The 15,864-nt window shown below is 38.8% G+C and overlaps 2 protein-coding genes across 4 annotated transcripts in view; both read right to left on the reverse strand.

Moving 5' to 3' along the window:
- vclb (vinculin b) overlaps window positions 1-7,719 on the reverse strand; it is a 20,874-nt gene extending 13,155 nt beyond the window's left edge. Inside the window, exons 1-2 of one of the 3 annotated variants that reach the window (XM_079475741.1) lie at window positions 7,423-7,719; window positions 1,019-1,089 (exon numbers count right to left, since the gene is read on the reverse strand). In XM_079475741.1, coding sequence (XP_079331867.1) covers window positions 1,019-1,089; window positions 7,423-7,590 — 239 coding nt within the window. In that variant the 5' untranslated portion in view covers window positions 7,591-7,719. Of the gene's footprint in view, window positions 1-1,018; window positions 1,090-4,025; window positions 4,172-7,422 lie in introns of those variants that run through there. The other 2 variants (XM_079475742.1, XM_079475744.1) reach the window with 2 other exon arrangements.
- An 847-nt stretch (window positions 7,720-8,566) lies between these two features.
- On the reverse strand, window positions 8,567-14,875 carry plaub (plasminogen activator, urokinase b). Its single transcript, XM_079477163.1, has 12 exons — window positions 14,770-14,875; window positions 14,396-14,475; window positions 14,198-14,240; window positions 13,680-13,778; window positions 13,438-13,597; window positions 13,025-13,119; window positions 12,905-12,946; window positions 11,806-11,992; window positions 11,576-11,724; window positions 11,329-11,469; window positions 11,090-11,238; window positions 8,567-10,799 (listed from the first exon to the last, which is right to left on the reverse strand). Exons 2-12 carry the CDS (start codon window positions 14,450-14,452, stop codon window positions 10,611-10,613), a joined length of 1,311 nt encoding a protein of 436 aa, XP_079333289.1. The 5' UTR covers window positions 14,453-14,475; window positions 14,770-14,875; the 3' UTR covers window positions 8,567-10,610.
- Between the last annotated feature and the right edge of the window lie 989 nt (window positions 14,876-15,864).

The following is a 15,864-nucleotide window of genomic DNA, read 5'->3' on the forward strand; positions in this document are numbered from 1 at the left end:
GTTTCTGCAGGAAATCTTTTATTTTCCATATTCCATTTGTTTACTTGCATATACTTTACTTTATATTTCATCTGTCTGTGTGTGTGTGAACAGGAAAGTATGTTTTATGTGTGTGTGAGAGAGATGAGTAAGTTCGTCACACAATCTACATTTGTTGAATATTTCAAGTGTATTTGTGAGTCAGAGGGTCCAGTAATCTATATGTTTACACTGACAGAAGTGTGAGCACAGCAGAATAATTCCCTGTGTGTGTGTGTCAGGAAGAGACGGGAGTGTAATGTCTGTGGAAGGTGTCGTCTGCTTCTCTGACTGCATATGAAAAGCTGAAGGATTCTGGTGTGATGTAACACATTATTTTGAATCATGTTTGTGTACAAAACAACCACAAGAATGAGACACTGTGTTTGTGTGCGTGTAAACGTGCACAAAAGTGCCATTAGAACAACAACAAACTTTCAGATGACATTGTGTATGACAGCTGAAGATTCTCAGCTATTTCCTGTTTTGTCTTTCAGTTATTCCCTCAACACTTTAAACAATAGTGTGTATGTTTGTTGAGAAGTGAAGCTACACATGTTCTTCAAAACCTGAACATCTGCAACATCCTCATCATGAAAATCATTAATATAACAACTCAAATTTAAAATTTGTAAATGTAGTGAAACGAGTCGGTGACTGTCTGTAGATCATTCATTACTCAACACATATGCAGAAGAGCGTAACAGCTCCATCTCTGAGCAAACAACACACGCACAACAAACACAACACACCACACAATACACATACACAGAGTCAGTCGGCAGAAGATCATTTGTATTTTTTTAAATATTAAAATGCTGAAAAACCAAACAAATTTAAGGCACTTTGAACATATCTGGTGTGAAAGCTATAAACACACACACACACAGCTACAGCCAGCTGGACACACACGCATTATTCATACAGAACCACACACACTTAACATATCGACCCTGACCTTTACCAGAGACACAGAGAGAGAGAGATTGTGTGTAGTTACTTGATGAAGGCGGGTGGCATGTCTCTCCTCATGATGACATCCTCTGTGGTCTGTACCGTCTCTTTGCCCACCTGCATAAAAACACACAAAAATAAAAAGTGGTCAGTCAGTGTTTATTTGCTTCGTTTAGACATGAAAGAAATGGCAAGCGCTTCAGACTCAGAGAGTCAAAAAATTATCTGCTTTGCCGACATCCAGAAGAAGTCACGTCTGAGAATAAGGCTTTTAGAAATCAAGGCTATGTTTAACTCAAATCTACCTCTCTGATGTTATTTTGGTAAGAGGTAACAAAACCCATCTTTATTTCAGAACTTCTACATTAACTGTGTTATCCAAAACTGCTTACAGAAAACAATGATTCATCCTTCCATGCAAACATGTATTACTCTCAAAACAGCGTTCGCAACATTTTACTCCCAGACTTTGAAATAAAACAGGACATTTAAGAACATAAAAGAGGGTGGGATTTGATTCTCATCATTGTGAGTTGATTATGAATAATTCGATCAGGAGAATTCATGACCATGAACGCAAAGACTGAAGATTAAACCAAACATCAACACATGAACGTCTTTCCAACACACCAACGAAAGCTGACTTCAGTACAAACCTGAAACTCTCAACATGAGCAACTAAGAGTGATCCCGACATTAATACTCATAATTCTCTGGTTTTGAGAGCAGACAGATTGATGACAGAACAGACAGAACAGTTTTCCACACACACCGCCTCTGTCTTTCCTCACAAACTGCCCGGCTAAAATAGAAACTGCGGTGGGTGCCGGGCAGACCACAACATTCCAGCATTTGTGTGTTAAACAGACACACACACACACACACACACAGAGAGAGAGAGAGAGAGAGAGAGAGAGAGAGAGAGAGAGAGAGACAGAGAGACAGAGAGACAGAGAGACAGAGAGAGAGAGAGAGAGAGAGAGAGAGAGAGAGAGAGAGACAGAGAGAGCAGCCCACTGCTGCCGCCAGAATTCAACACTCTCTTCAGACAGGTAACAGCTTGTAATGTCACAAGACTGGTGCTGAGAAAAACTAAGAAGGAAAGAAAAAAAAACATTGTTTGTCCTGATAAAAATATAAATACACTGCATTGTAATGTATGTGATGAAAGATATGTCAAATTGTGCAGTTTTGAGCAGGCTGCTCTTTTAAAGGGGTCATATGGTGCGAATATGTGTTTCCTGTGTCTTTGGGGTGTTATAAGTTGACCATGCATGAATTAGACACGTAAAAAAGTGTCGGAACAAAAGATGCGTTCTTTCTAAAATCAAATGCTCACCCAGACCTGCCTGAAACGCCTCGTGTAGCCCCACAAATCTACGTCACTTCATAGCATGACTACGCATGTAAGGTGGGCGTACCTGTCAGTACAATTGAAGAGGAACCTGATGTTCCAAATATGGTAAGAGGCGTCTCAATTCCGTCCCACGCTTGTAGTATTCGACCAATCACTACACGGGTTAACCGACCAATCATAGCACACATCGCTTTCAGAGCCATGAGTTTTGTTAAAAAGCAGTGTGTTTTAAAGAGAGGCGGTGCAAAGAGGAGATATGTGGAAAATATAACGTATTTGAACCTTACATCGTATAAACACATTACATTACATCTAAAACAAACCATAATATTCGTTTTGGCCTTGTCACATGACCCCTTTAAGACCTTGAACGAAATAGTTCACCTTCGAAATGAAAATGCTCTCGTCATTTACTCGCCCTCTTGTCATTTCAAACCTGTGTGAATTTCTTTCTTCAGCAGAACACAAAAAAAAGATATTTCCAAACATGTTGGCAACCAAAAACCATTGGTCCTCACTGACTTCTACTGTATGGACACAAAACCAATGTCACTGGGGACCAATGCTTTCCTGTTACCGACATTTCTCTAAATATCTTCTTTTGTGTTCTGCAGAAGAAAGAAAGTCAAACAGGTTTGAAATGACAAGAGTCGAGTAAATGATGACAGAATGAACTATTCCTGGTCCGCTGTCATTGGTGTTGATGTAGGTGTGAAGAACCACAGAGATGTTTGTTGTTATTTAGGTAGTACAGCTCTCTCACTCACAGCCCAGTACGGCAGCAGATTAAAGATTTCTTTGAGAGCTCAGAATGCTGACAATCGGATGGTGAAAATGTGATTAAAGTCCTCTGACAATCCGGCCAGATCAGACTAACAGACGCTTCTTTGTATCTCCTCTCAATGCTCTCCACACACATCTCAGAATTGAAGCGCTCCTCTCACGCTGGCTGTAGGGACTGTGAGAGCTCTTGTGTTAAACTTTATTGAATAACATCATGAATGATTCTATTTTAAGAGTAAAAATGAAATCATGGGCTGTTTTTGCATCACTCTGAAACACTCGTCTTTAGAATACACGAGGAATGAGATCGATTAATACTTGAAACATGTTTATGAGAAATAGAACTACACTTCAGAGGACTGAGCCCATGCAGTCATACATCACTACCGACATCCTTTCTCTAATGAAAACTAAATGAACGACCGGGAAACTGCATTTATTAGATATTATTAACTAGAATAATTTTACTTGTTATATAAACACCATGTACTGTGTTTTACCTTTTTTGCTTTCTATTTTCCCCTTTAAAGCTGCTTTGAAACAATGCACATTGTGAAAAACGCTATAAAAATAAAATTTTAAACTATATTGAAAGAATGACTTGTATTTCCAATATGACAAGTGGATGGAGGTCACAAGTACCGTGCACCTGTTACGATGTTCAAAATTATTTTTATGAAATATTGCCTACGCTGCTTCAATACTATTAAAAACAATAACACAAAGCCTAGTCACATGACATGCTGCTCAAATAAATGTTCCTGAAATGTTCGGGTTGTGCGGTTACATAAAGAACCTTTAACATCAACAGAAGCTTTGGCTCCGGAAAGTTTCCTTGTGGTTGAAAAACGACCATCAGACAATAAAAGGGTACGAAAATAAATGGTTATTTTAAGAATATTTTACCACGAACCTCTCTGTGAAACCAAAGTTGGTTCTTTTACGGCACTGTTTTGTGAAGTTTCCAGGCCCGCCGTTTCCTCTGAAGGGTTATTTAGGATCGCATTATCTCAGCGTGTCATTAAACTTCTTTCACTGATGATAAATGTTTCCTTCTGTGAGAGCTGCTCAATACACACAGACTGTATATCTGTCCGCTCGCTGACACACATCTTATCTCACTGAACATCTCTCTCTCTCTGTCTCTCTCTTGCTCTCTCGCTTCAACAGTCAGAAACATTATAATCCCAAGACAAAGACAGAATTTACGTTCCAACCCCTCTGCTCAGAACAGTGAGGAAGAAAACATCCTTAGATCATGTTCATCATCCTTATTTCTGAGAACATTTAGAAAGGGGGAAAATGCTCTTAGATACCGGAGAAACCAAATGTTTCGAATGAAAATTATATCTAGCCTGACAAAATCTGAACCAAGAAGCCATTGATGATGGTGAAGATCTTCTGTCTCATAAACTAATGTAAGTCAACTCTAAGGTTTGGTAAAGATGCTAAAGATGTGACTTTTCTGAAAAGAGCAACTTCCCTCGAATGCCTTTTGGGGGAAAATCAAGGGAAATATCTCAGGGTTAAATGCTTTTAAGGCTGTGGTGTGGTACGTGGTCAAATCCTCTTTCTTAAGAAATCCACTAAAATAAGAGCAAGACGACTTCACAAGCTTCTGTAGAAGCATTGCCTAATACAGGCGTGTCTGTGTAAGGAGTATATTTCATCCGTGTGGAAATCTGTGTGACCCTTCCACCACCTTCAAGTTACACATCAGTCGCTCTCGAAGAACTCTTACATTATCATCAAGTAGACTCTTGACCTCACGAGGTATTTGTCGATAAAAAAATGGTGCCTTATAGGAACTGTGAAATGAACCCAAAAGCGGTAAAAGACGACTTGCAGATGTCGTTCTTCATCTTTCTGGCTCTCTGCAGTAAAACAGCTCGACTTTGTCTGTCTCTCTGTGATCTGTGTCGAACAGACATTAATAACACAAAAATCTGTTTGTTTAAGTTTCCTCGTAGCATTTAGTATAGAAACTGTGTTTTTGATACTATTATGCTATCTCGACATAAACAGGAAATCTTTCTGGGCTGGTCCCGGTCATGTCGAGAGAGAATATTATAAATCATAAACACAGTCACAGAAACTACTCCTCTGCTTTATTTAACTATCATTCATCGCAATACAAAAACATTAAGATATGTCTTGTAGAGCTATAAAGATACTGTGTGTATCGTCGACGTTTTCCTATTTTTATGTACAATTTGTGTTTTATTTGTCAGTGACAGATCTGTTCAGTTTTCCAGGTTACATAAAAATGGTTGAATTAAACCTTGAATATTGTCAATTCTTTAACAAAATAACAAATGTTACTAAAATGTTTTGATGTTTTTGGAGAAAAACACTGTCAGCTTCATTTTTACTAGTATCGTGAAGCAATCGTATTAAACCATGAGCTAGGCATTGTTCCACCCTTAATGCTAATGCGATTTCAAATAATCTATAGAGGAATTAGGACCAAATAAAGAAGATCAAAAGAGGAAACGGCGGTTGAAGTGTTCATAGATATAGAGAAGAGAATGAAGACTTCAATATTCTGCTGAACTCAATATTTAGCCTCTCTAAGCAAAAGACGCTCTGAAATTCTACGATAAACGCATGATCAAGATGAGAAACCACAACGGATGAGCGATCTCTGACACAATAACAACGTCTGAAGTGGCTTTGCAGAGGAAACAGTTTCTCTGGGTGGAGCCACAGCAACCTTTAGACACAAACTCAAATAAACCGCAATCTGAGATTAAATCGTCAAGGAAAAAAGTCACTCTCCCGTACCTTCTCTGGATCTGTTCCACATTGGTGGAATGATCTACCAGCTGCTACAAGATCAGCAGACTCGGTTGCCATCTTTAAAAAACACCTAAAAACTCATCTCTTCCGTCAACACGTCGCTGATTGATTTTTCCTAATTCTCTTCCCTTTCCCTTTTTTATAAAAATAAAATAAAAAACACATTACTTACCTCACTATTCTTAGCTTTGTATACTGTGCTAGGCTTTAATGAACTAGTTTGTTGCATATATGTTGTTATAATTGCTTCCAATGTTTCCTCATCTGTAAATTGCTTTGGATAAAAGCGTCTGCTAAATGACTAAATGTAAATGTAAATTCAATGCGAATCCATCAAACTTTAACCCTGATCTCCATCCACGCCGTTCAACTACTAAACCCAGTTTTAATCTGACATTTTACAGTATGTTCGCTGTGTGATGATGACACGTTATTGATTTAAAAAAAACTGTTACACTAACTTGGCTCTAATAGTAGAGACACACAGCGTGTGAAGTATTTTTGGGCCATTGCTAAATATAACAACAGAACAGAAGGGATGGTCATGAATTGACAGGCTCGTGGCAGTTTTGCTTCTGTTTTAAATAACCACAGACGCTGTGAGAAGGCTGATAGATGCTCTCCTACAGTATCTCTCCATGACAGATCACTTCCGTCCTCTGTTTTAACATGTGCAGGAGTTCAGACATGTTTCACAGACTGAACAGAGATCAGATCTATTGTAGTTTGTGGGGCATTCAGGAAATGTGTTCCCACGTGAAGGAAACCCTCAGACACTTCAACCAATTTTCCATTATAGAGGACCATCTTAAGAGCTCATTTCGCCCTGTGTTCATAAATGAAGAAATAAAACCACAGTCTAAAAGTCTCAATATCCTAAAAAAACATGCGCTTGACTAAACATTGTGTGCTATAAAATAATAAAATATTGGCATTGCCTGAATTAAAATACTGTAGCATATGACAATAATTAGACTTACGGTTCGACTTCACAACGGTATCTAAGAATTGTACTACAATTTACTATAATAAAAAAGCTACAACAGGTTTTGCTCACGTGGGCAGCCATCAAACATCTTTAAACTTTACAACAATGGAGTGTGTAATTGTTCAGTATCGTCTCTCTGTGTGAAGGTTTAGGGTTCGACCCCACAAGGTTTGATTCGTCAACTATCACCATTATGCCCTTGAGTCCCTTAACCTCACTGCACACTAGATGTAGGAACACAGTAAACACTTTATGTACAAAATCAGCCAGTGGATCAAGACTCAATGAGTTATTTCTCTTGATCATTCAGTCAGATCTCAAATCCTGGCGTGGCAAGTGGGCAGGGCGAGCTGAACTCCAGGAGGGAAAGGGCGGATCAAAGCCCCTCCAGGAAACTTTGGCGTATACATTGTAACACTCAACAATGTCCGCGAGATACTTTGTATCAAACCACCGCGTTTAAACAGCTTAACTTGTGCACAACTTTAGTGTCTGTTCTGCTTTGTTGTGTGAGAGGTCTTACCCGGACCAGGTTGCTGACAGCCGCCTGCACGGCGGCCACGGGCGCGGTGAGATCCGGGATGGCTTTACCGTCCACCTCTCCCTCTTCGTGCATGATCACCAGATGAGAGATCTGCTGAGCCACGGGCTCCAAAATACTCTCTATCGTTTTGGTGTGAAACACCGGCATGATGATAACTTCAGATGGGTCGCTCTGAAGAGAAAGACGCGTCTCTGTATCCAAAGTCCCCCGTTTCCAAACGCGCTCTCGTCTGCGGTCCGAACCGAAACTCCGCGAACACACCGACTCCCACTTCAAGCAACTATCGTGGGAAGCAAGACACTCGTGTGGTAACCTCCGATTCGCAGATGAATCGTTCATGTGAGTCGAGTCATGGGTCGGAGTCAAATCAAACCAACTGATTTGACGCTGTTGATTTAAACAAATGTAAAATAAAATGGTTTCTATTACCAGTTAAAACATCATGAATATAATGCAAATCCGTGCACTATGATTTTGGACTTAATTCCAGTGCTAGTTAATGGTTAACTGCTAAATAAAACCACCATAACCTGCAGAAGCCCTCATAGACCATTCTAGACTAGTTTCAATATATTAAAAGTTTGGATCCAATATTAGATAACTTCATGTCTTTTTATTGTGCATTCCGATTATTAACAACTAAACTGTAGTTGGTTTCTTTTCATTTAAACCATAATAACTACAAAAACAGCTCACGATAAAAAACACGATTTTGAATTGACTGTCTGTATATAATTTATATTCGTGTCAAATCTCTTAGAATTGTTGATGTTTTTTGTTGTTTGAGTTCTTCGTTCAAGAGTAAGTGATGACGCAAAGTGACCGATTCATGTTTTAAAACCGATTCAATTTAATGAACCGTTCAAAGGAACCGATTCGCGCCGATGAGTCAGAAGTCCCAACACCAGCCCCAAGCTCTCTGATGACGTGCGCGCCATTCACCAATCAAAAAAAAGCCACGGGCGCCCCCGCAAACGCGATTGGCTCAGGCCTACGTCACTCGTGCAAGCAAGCTCCGCCCCTCACTTTGTCTGTTTGCGAGACCTTCCCAAATGACGTCATGCATTCTCATGCCCTAAAAAGGAAACTTGGTTTCTAGTGCACTAGAGGAATAGTCCGCTCTGCATTCTTTAGCATTTATTTCACACGTTCACTTTAATTGAACAAGCAAACTAGCCAAAGCTAGTCTATACATGCAAGTATAAATCACAGCATTTATAACAAAAAGTAGACCATTAAACTGGTGAAGTGTGGACAACAAGATCGCTTTGATTCTCCGGGGTCATGAATGGACTTGAATGAACTGGAAGTTTTGGATGAATGTGTCCGTCCAATGTGCTCTGAGCAACAAAAGAAGCTTTGTTACTTGGATGTTCTCGTAAAACATGAAGGATTCAAGATTCTGGATGACTTTACGTTATTTTTACATTTACATTAAGGCATTTGGCAGACTTACATTGCATCGTCCTTTACATTTGACATAGTGACTGCAATCTCCTGGGATCTAACCCATTGTTAAAACAATGCTCTCACCACTGAGCTACAGGAAAGCTCCTATTATTTTGAATAATAAGAGACCGCAGCCCGTATCAAACAAACCGTACAAGCTGATTTATTCACTTGTTTTAGTAAGAATAACAGTAACTCTGGCTGTTTGGACCACCAGACGCCTCAGGCAGCCCAAGAATGTGCCCAACATCAGTGCAGAGACCCTTCATGACCTAATATGGAAGAGTCCAAAAAGAAAGAATTAAGGAAGTTGATTCAGAAAGTAAACACACACCACTGAATGTGTCTCGTAACACCAAACAAACAGGATCAATAAAATACAAATGTTTTTATGATAATTTCATGTTTTCTTTGTGTTAGTTAAAGCTGTATTTGTTTATTTATTGGCTTGAATCAAAACAAAACACAACTGCAGTTTGAATCTCACTTTGGAAGCAAACTCATTCTTTTTCTTTCTATGAAACAAACTTCTATGTTTAGACGTTGTGTTTCACATTCTTTAATGTGGTTCAGTATGAACTGAGAAGAGGAACTGCTTTAACAACTTTCCTTAACAACATCACTGATGATGTGTGTCATGTTCAAAACAGCATCACCTAGTGTGTGTGTGTGTGTGTGTCAAGTCCTCATGTGCTCTACACACAATGACATCTACCGGTTGAGTATGATACTGCAGCCACAGAGAGAAGGGTTCAGCTCTTCCTAAAATTAATATGAAAAGACAAATGATACAAACAGATCCGTTCTGGATTTATAATCATTCACGATTTGATAACAGAAATCACAATGAATCGTACAGTAATAGTATGTAATTTTTTTACTTGAAGCCCTATAAGCTAAAGAGCATCTGTGAACATTTTCACTAGTGATTTCAAAGTGATTCAGTAACATTACGGAAATGAATGAGTGACATCATTGTTTAAAATGTTTTCTGAATGACCACTGCTGAAGGGATGACATCACCTCTCGGATGATCATGTGATCTGTGGGATGTTCCTTTTCCAGCAGCTGCTCTCTCTCTCTCTCTCTCTCTCTCTCTCTCTCTCTCACAGCATTATTTTGTAAAATAAACAACATACAGTTTAAGGTACGTTGCTTTTTAAGGACTATGCCTTAGAAGTCAACTTAAAAAACATGCTTTACAAACAAAGCATTACTGGTTTGAATCTTGAGACAACACAATAACACTGATATGTCAGTCTAAATTATTCTTGATCATCTGACATTTAAGTTAGTCTGGGACTAGACTCAAGCCCTGTCCGGGAAACCACCACAATACTGATTAAAATGGCCCCCAAAAAACTGAAATAGTTATACATGTTAGATATTAACAGGCTTGTCTGTCTGTGTGGAAAAACCACACTTGTCAACGCAGTTTATCGGCCATAATCTCTAAATGACCTAATCATTGTTAGATTATTCAGACTCAGACTGTCTGATTTGTGTTACTGTGAGTTTGAACTCCAGTGAGCTATTTATACACTTGGTGCTGGATAACTGTAGTTGTATGTGTACAGTAGTTGATGCATTGTCAACGCTCTGAATAGTAAACAGGTGTCTTCGACTTTAGGATGTGTCTATGTTCTCGTTCAGACACCCAGCAGAACATCCAGCCTCAGGTAGAGGTGTGTGTGTAAATGAGAACGTGTCATTTCAGTTCACAGGTGAGCAGACGTCGCTGTGAGGGACGACAGGCCGGTTTTCTCCAGAATCCAGTGGTAGTAGTTGCTCACTTTTGTATAAACGCCAGGACGGTGCTTTCTAGAACATCCCTCACCCCAGCTCACCACACCAAACTGAAACGCATGACCCCCGAGCGCACACACCAGCGGCCCACCGGAGTCACCCTGAAAAGATCAAAGTATCAAATTAGTGATAGAAATGAGCCATAATTCATTTTTGGTCACTCATGAGACAGCGAAATAAATCAATAGGCTGTGAAATGAGATTATTTGGTTGAATATATAACTATTTATACTTAACTAAACATCCAATTATTTGGGGGAAGATTGTCGTGATTTCGTGCTATGGTAAGCTTTTTAGTTTGAATGTTTTATATTATTGCTTATATTTCCTAATGCATGAAAAAAATAATAAAGCAATTTGTAAAGCAGTGTGTCATTTGTGTTTTTCTCACCTTACAGGAGTCAGTGCTCCAGTCTTTACTCCCGGCACACAGCATGTTGTCTGTCATCATGTTGCCGTAATATGTTTTACTGGAGCACAAATCATGTGACAACACCTCCACCTTTGTTTCCTTGAGATACCGAGAGTAATGCCATGACCCTGCACCACACACACACATACACTATTGTTATATAACTCTTCACTCGTGGAAACAGAAATGACACACAACACACACACACACTGCTGTACCTTCTCTCTCTTTGCCGTATCCAGTGACATCACAGGACGTCCCGTCATCGAGCGAGAGTTCAGGATCAGGGATGCAAACCGTCTTCACTGAGCTGGACTCTCGAGCACATTCACCATTTGAACTGTGAATCTTCAACAACGCTAAAAGCACACAAACATTTTTAAAAGTATGCTTCACATGGAACAGTCTTCGTGGTTTCCTTTAAAACCACTTTTGGTCCTTTTCTTCTGTTTGTCTTTTGTTTACCGATGTCATTTTTGAAGTTGCCGTCCGTGTTGTCAAAGTTTTTGTGGATGATGACGTCAGACACTCTGAACTTCTGCTCTCTCTGCAGGTCCGTCTCATTTATTGCGTTCTTCCCCAGAAACACATACAGTTGACCCTTGTTCGTAGACCTGCAAACACACACAGGAAGATGAATGTGTAAACAGGCACACAGGCACACACATCCATCCATCAGGTGTTTGTGTACTGACCAACGAGGAAAGCAGTGTGCGGCCGTCAGGACCCAGCAGGGCGAGATGAGACTCCCGCCACACATGAACACTGGAGTCTGAGACCTCTGTGTAAACACCGCAGCCATCCAGGGGTGGCGCTGTACTGTACTCAAAGCCCCGCCCACCACCTTCATCATGCGCTCCTCCTTCACGCCGCACTGCCAACCTGACAATATTTAAATGACACCTGTCAATCACACGTCAGGAAATACAGAACGTTCATTTAAGTGTGTTGATGGCATACTTCCTTAAAACAAAAAAAATTTAGTAAGCTTTGTTTTCAGTTTTATTAATACTTTGAAGTCGATTTTATTTGGTTTTCATGTTTGTTTTACTTGAATTTTTTGAAATTTTATGATGTGTTTTAATTATTTAACACTTTTTTCATAAAATATATGAACTTTTCAAATATATATTATAATTTCCTAAAATAGGGCTGTTTATTAATTGCATCTTGAAAATGTATATTTACAGTATATATATATTATGATTTTATATATATATATACACACACACACATATATATATGTACATGTGTTTATAAATACTAGATAAATATGCACAGTAGACAGACATGTATTAGTATGAACAAACTTTGAACTGAATGAAATTAATCGCAATTAATGGTGATTAATCGTTGAACAGCTCTAATCGGGCCAACATTTGATTTTAATTAATAAAATGTTTAATAGTTTTTGTTTTAAAATATATTAACTCTTTATATATACTTGATGTACTCCTCAGAAAAAGTTTTAGATTAGTTTTGCACTTAAAATTTAGTGCTGTTACACTTTATATACACTACGCTTCTATAAGCACACTTCTATAAACGAAAAAGTGGGCCGATTACAAGCATGCTTGAGAAATATACTTGAACTTTGCTTAAGGATCTTATACTTAACTACACAATTCTAATAAAACTTAAAGTATGGCTACTTCTGTTTTCACGATAACACTAATTCTAGTTAGCAGTACTCCCCAACATTTCAATGAATGTTAAGAAGTGTTGAAAAGCATGTGCTTGTATAAAAGAGAGGAATATTGTTATAATCTAATGTTAAATTAATCAAATTCTCACCTGACGAAGAAACTGTTGAACTGACGGGAGAGACATCAGCACCTGTCCATAAACAAACACATTTAATACGTCATATCGTACAACATTACAGAAGATAACTGCAAAGACAGAATTCAGTACCGTAGTCTGTACAGCGAAGAATGTCACAGTGTTTTTTTATAATCCCAAATCGTGTCTGGACGTAGCACCAGGGTTTAGAGCTGTGGTCTGGATTTCTGTTGGAATTGAATCATATATGTTATGGAAGTTTCCAAGACGATATCAAAAATGAATGCGTCCTTTATGAAGGATCTGCATGAATGCCACTGAAACCTCTTGAAAAAGCATTTCAGCAGCTGTGTTTGGATGTTCAGGTCTGGACTTGATCATATAAAGAGCACCATAACATGTTTCTTGTCCTATTCAAAGTGTTGTACAGTAGATCGAGACAAACCGTGTTTGTGTAGGAGTGATGAATGATGCTGTCTTTTATTCTCTTAGTGTTGTGATGTTTTCTGTGTGATTTGAACTGTAGTCTTCACTGTTAGACCTGCCTGCATTTGTTGTGTGGTCTCCGGTAAACATCTCCCTCGGTTCTTCGGATCGCATGCAAGCGTTTTGAATTCCACGGCAGACATTCTCGCCCGTTTTCCGCCCGAGACACTGAGCCCCGGTACAGCTCCCCGTTTCCATCATAGCAAGACACAATTTCTTCTAACGGTGAACATCGACAGAATGAACATGAATACAAACGACGGATAATAAATGTAAACAAACTAACGTTAATAACACGTACCTTTCTCACAGCTGGAGCCATTATAACCATCAGGACAGTGACAGAATGTGAAACCTGACGGTAAAGACACAGACGTTCCTCCGTTCAGACACAAAACATCTGCAGAGCCCAAACGGAACCGGAGAGAAAATCAAATCACGAATCAGATCGCACATCTCAGATATTTTTACAGAGAAAAATCCGACAAATGTGTCTGTCATCAGAGCTTCAGAAGAGATTTCAAACTGAGCTCAGATTTGTCAATATTATTGAAGATCTCGAACGTTTCTCATCAAATTACCCAAATCTAGATTGTATATTTCCTGAGCAGCTTTAAGAGAAACATCTGAGATTAAGTTCAAACTAAAATGCAACAACCGAGAAGGTCCAATAAATGGCCTGAGCTATAAAGGAGCAATAATATCTGAGCAATAACGTTCACCTGTGTGAGTGTGTGTGTGTGTGTGTGTGTGTGTGAGTGTGTGTGTGAGTGTGTGTGTGAGTGTGTGTGTGTGTGTTAGAAGGTAAAGTTTCTGTACCTGGTTTGATGTGGTGATATCTATAATAATCTCTGCCTGCTCTCTGTAGGACAAAAAAGTCAAATCTGTTTGCATGAACTGTTCACTTTTATTCATTTATCAGATTATTTTATTTAAAGTGACTTACAAATGAGAGATCTTTAAATAATGTTTATACTATAGATCTCTTAGTTTAAAATGCATTTATAGTATACTTACACAAACTGTGATCGCTGACAAAATAAGAATCAAACTCAACATAAAGAAACTGGCCATCTCTGTCTCTCGATTTCCTGAAACTATTACAAGAGCATTAATGAATAAATGACAAACAGAATCTGCATTTTACTAATGTTAGATGCCATTTCATTTGAATTTATAATCAAAAATGTTTTTTAGACCGAAATACATTCATGAATATACAATCTAGTCTCTCAATTAATATGAAAACTGCATAAAAATGATGATTCAAGTATTAGCTTGAGTCCTATTAAAGAGGTGAAGCGTATAAAATACTGTCTGACATGTCCTCACATACATTTGCTTTGCTTGCATTACACAAAATCATTCTCAGTAGTCAGAAAGCAGCTCACCTGATGTGCAGATCGGGCAGGTAAACTCTTTCCAGCGTGTGTGTGTGTGATCCTGATGGAGCTCAACACTCCCTTTATAGAGACAAGTCTCCCGTGATTGGCTGAAATCATATTATTGATTCAAATTTCTTAGAATTTCCCCATTTTGATTTTCGGAAGTATCGTGGGGGCAGCGAGCCTTCATTCCTACCACATGAACATCATCTGTGAAACACCCAAACAACAGAGGAAGTGGGCAGCGAATCCAATCCATTTCACGCCATTAACATTCTGAAATACTCAGCTGTGCACACAGACACAGTTCAAGAGAATTAGATTGTGTTGATAAATCCACTGGGTCTTGGTGTGGGAAAAATTCCATGACTGTATGTCAGTTACTCAGTTTATGGGAATATTCAAAAATGCTTGATAAAGTGCACGATAGACCCGTCAGATAGAAACCAATGCAGAAAAAAATGTGAGTTTGTAGGTCAGTGATTAATGTTACATGTGATGTGGTTCAAAACAGACACCACACCCATCTGACGGGATCCGGAACACTATTAATCATCCCTGACACGTGCAAAACAAACCGGATGTAAATATGCATCTGTAAAATCTGTGATATCATTTTTAGACACTAATAAACAAGCAGTTGAATAAAGCAGTCCCAAAACATAACGCCACAAAGGATGCACGCTGGTCATATACAGTATAAACTGAACATACATCCCACTGACATCACCTCTACATCTGTTTCAGAAAAGTGTTTCTTTGGAGAAATGCATGATGCGTTTCAAAGTCATCAGGGACTTTTCAAGGGCACTTTAAAAGAAAGTCACCGACTGAAATCATTCTGAATGATTTTAGTTTCATTGCGTCGTGCATCTTACTCAGAGACACGGATTAACTACGGATCAAACATTCAGCCAATCACATGGCACGAGTTTGAACAAAAGCCCAAAACATGTGCCATATGCACAGGTAAGGGATTAACTCCTATAATGGAAAACTAAAGAAATATTCCAAGTGTCCTTTTTTAAGTCAATTTATAGGTTCCTCATATATATTACTTTACAGTAGGCTGATAATATCATTTTTGTGTTAACTAGTTTC

Source organism: Barbatula barbatula (genome assembly GCF_947034865.1).
Source record: "Barbatula barbatula genome assembly, chromosome: 16".
Lineage (NCBI taxonomy): Eukaryota > Metazoa > Chordata > Actinopteri > Cypriniformes > Nemacheilidae > Barbatula > Barbatula barbatula.

Coding starts and splice junctions, on each gene's coding strand:
- plaub (XM_079477163.1), bottom strand. CDS start 14,452: ATGGCCAGTTTCTTTATGTTGAGTTTGATTCTTATTTTGTCAGCGATC. Junction 14,241..14,395: donor TGTCAGCGATCACAGTTTGT/GTAAGTATACTA, acceptor TTTGTCCTACAG/AGAGCAGGCAGAGATTATTA. Junction 13,779..14,197: donor ATATCACCACATCAAACCAG/GTACAGAAACTT, acceptor TGGGCTCTGCAG/ATGTTTTGTGTCTGAACGGA.